This window comes from Rhagoletis pomonella, unplaced genomic scaffold (assembly GCF_013731165.1).
Source record: "Rhagoletis pomonella isolate Grant_MI unplaced genomic scaffold, Rhpom_1.0 Rhpom_scaffold_21070, whole genome shotgun sequence".
Lineage (NCBI taxonomy): Eukaryota > Metazoa > Arthropoda > Insecta > Diptera > Tephritidae > Rhagoletis > Rhagoletis pomonella.
The window spans coordinates 1-2,346 of NW_023479581.1; the positions used below are offsets into that span (position 1 = coordinate 1).

Consider the following 2,346-nt stretch of genomic DNA (forward strand, 5'->3'; position numbering starts at 1 on the left):
CCGAAATAGTCTTGAAAATCCTGATTTAGTTTGACGAATCTCTCAAATGCAGAAACAGTTCCCAAATTGAGGTGTGGTGAGTTTAGGTGAGGTGTGGTGAGAACGGGTGTGATGAGTTCAACTGTGGTGAGTTAAGATTTGGCGGATTTTGGTGTACCAGTAGGAGGTGCGGTGAGTTCAGGTGAGGTGTGGTCAGTTTGAATGTGGTGAGTTGATTTGAGGAGAAGCGAGTTGTGGTAAAGTAAGTTGAGGTGAGTGTAGGGTGAGGTGTTAATTCTCTAAATTTCTCCTAAATTATACAGTATTTAGTTTGAAAGTATTTAGCCATCGACTAAATACCTTGGTACTTTAGTGAAAGTATTTTGCATCTCCAAGGTACCTGAGTACTTTGGACCAGAGTATTTAGCGCCTGCTAAATACTTTCGTTTTTTGTACTTTGGTATCTAGCAGCTCCTAAATACTCAAGTTTTTCTTACTTTAATATCTAATAGCTCCTAAATACCTAAATACTTTTTACTTGAGTATTTAGCACCACCTAAATACCTAAGTATTGTTTACTTGGGTATTTAGCAGCTCCTAAAAACCTAAGTAAATAGTACTTGGGTATTTAGCAGCTCCTAAATACCTAAGTTCTTTTTACTTGAATATTTAGTCATCTCAAAATACTAAGTATTTGTGTACTTAGTACCCAAAGTGGTACTTTAAGTACAAAAGTATTTAGGTGTGCCCATCACTGATCCATGGCAACAGGCTAAACTCGTACCTGAGCAGATTAGATGCATTGTCCCAACAAGTGCCCGGCTTGCGGAGACATCTCTTCACATAACCCTAAAACCAACTCGGCTAACGCCACTGTGGCTATGGACAAACACCATAGAAGCTGCACGCTTCCGGAGTCTCCGCAGGGGCTAGCCGACCAAGGCGGGATTGAGTAGAAGCTACAACTTGAACACAATTTCAGACTATATAAAGAAAATAAATTTCATTCATTTATTTCACTGGTAAAGTACATAAGCTGGCAATAGTAACAATACTGGTAAACTCATATAAGCCCCAAATTTAACATTTTTTTAATTATATGCTGACATTCGACCACTACAATTTGTTGCACAATCTCTTTAACCCTATCAATAAGGAGCTTACTCTCTGTAGTTATTTCCTTTTTCAAAAAGTTTACATGTTCATTTTTTAACGAAGTTGGCAAGCCATCAATTAAACAAAGGTTTGTGCGACATGCCCCATTCAAATCAACGGGATAGCGGCGAATGTCTTTTGAGGTTAACACGCTCTCATTGGTGAAGTCCAAGTAGACTACGGTATAACGTGCGTTATCATTTACTTTTACTGCCCTGGCTCTATACCATTCATTTTCGAATCTTGCCAAGCAGTATTCATGCAATTTAGGGCTATAGTATTGCTTGTTATCTTTATAACGGCTTAAATATTCTTGAACTTTTACCAAATATTTTAGATCTGTTTCGGCGATACATCCTATGTACCCATAGTTCAAAGCAGAAGTATCCAAGACCACGACTTTAAAATTTATTAAATCGGATTTGAACACGTATATTTCGAAAGGTGGAGAAATAATTGGCTTATCTCCAAAGTTCTCACCGCAATTTGTGGATATAGCCATTTGAACCGCACTCTGATATGGAGAATTGTGATTTAAATCCAGTAACATATCGGCTTTGCCTGCCTCAGTTGGAATTTCATTTTCATGTTGTCCAACCTCTTTCTCAATTGTTTTATGATTTGAACGCAGGGAATTTGTCAGAGCAATTTTTGAACAAAATTTTACAACTTCTTCATTAATATTTCTCCGTGATCCCAAAATAGCGAGCTCTACTTCGTCCTCTCCCACTGGTAAAACGCAATAACGCATTTGGCACTCAATACCTTCGAATTGGTTAAGGAAGCTCGTAAGAGTTTCAGTAGGCGAATATTCATTTACGTTATGAAGTTTTACCATCATAGAAAAACGGGGCAACTTTAGAATATCCCCGGCTGCAACTCGTAGATCGGAAATTTCGATAGTTGCCACGACCCCATAGTCACAGTGCAAAACTTTGGCATGTTTTTGATCTGGAAAAGACAGTACTTCAACACGGCTAAACATACCGTTATATAACGTAAGAGCTAATGTATGAGCCGAGGGGAAAATATCCAACAATGGGGCTTCTCTTCCAATCGCATCTATCTTCTTGAGAGTAGTTAAATGAGCTTCCGTATCCTTTACAAGTCGTACAAAACATATATTTGAAGAAATAAATCCCAATATAGTAACTGGTTCAAATGTCTTATGTTCCTTGACCGTGTCGATCCCTTTACATTCACTGCCGGAAC

At 38.3% G+C, this 2,346-nt stretch overlaps 1 protein-coding gene across 1 annotated transcript; it reads right to left on the reverse strand.

Annotated features, from left to right (window-relative positions):
- Positions 1–962: 962 nt before the first annotated feature.
- Positions 963–2,346, reverse strand: LOC118732488 (the record flags this gene model as incomplete). The annotated part of the gene is given in 1 exon segment (XM_036461614.1): positions 963–2,346. A coding segment is annotated over 1 exon segment (1,304 nt), but the record flags the coding sequence as incomplete, so codon positions are not given.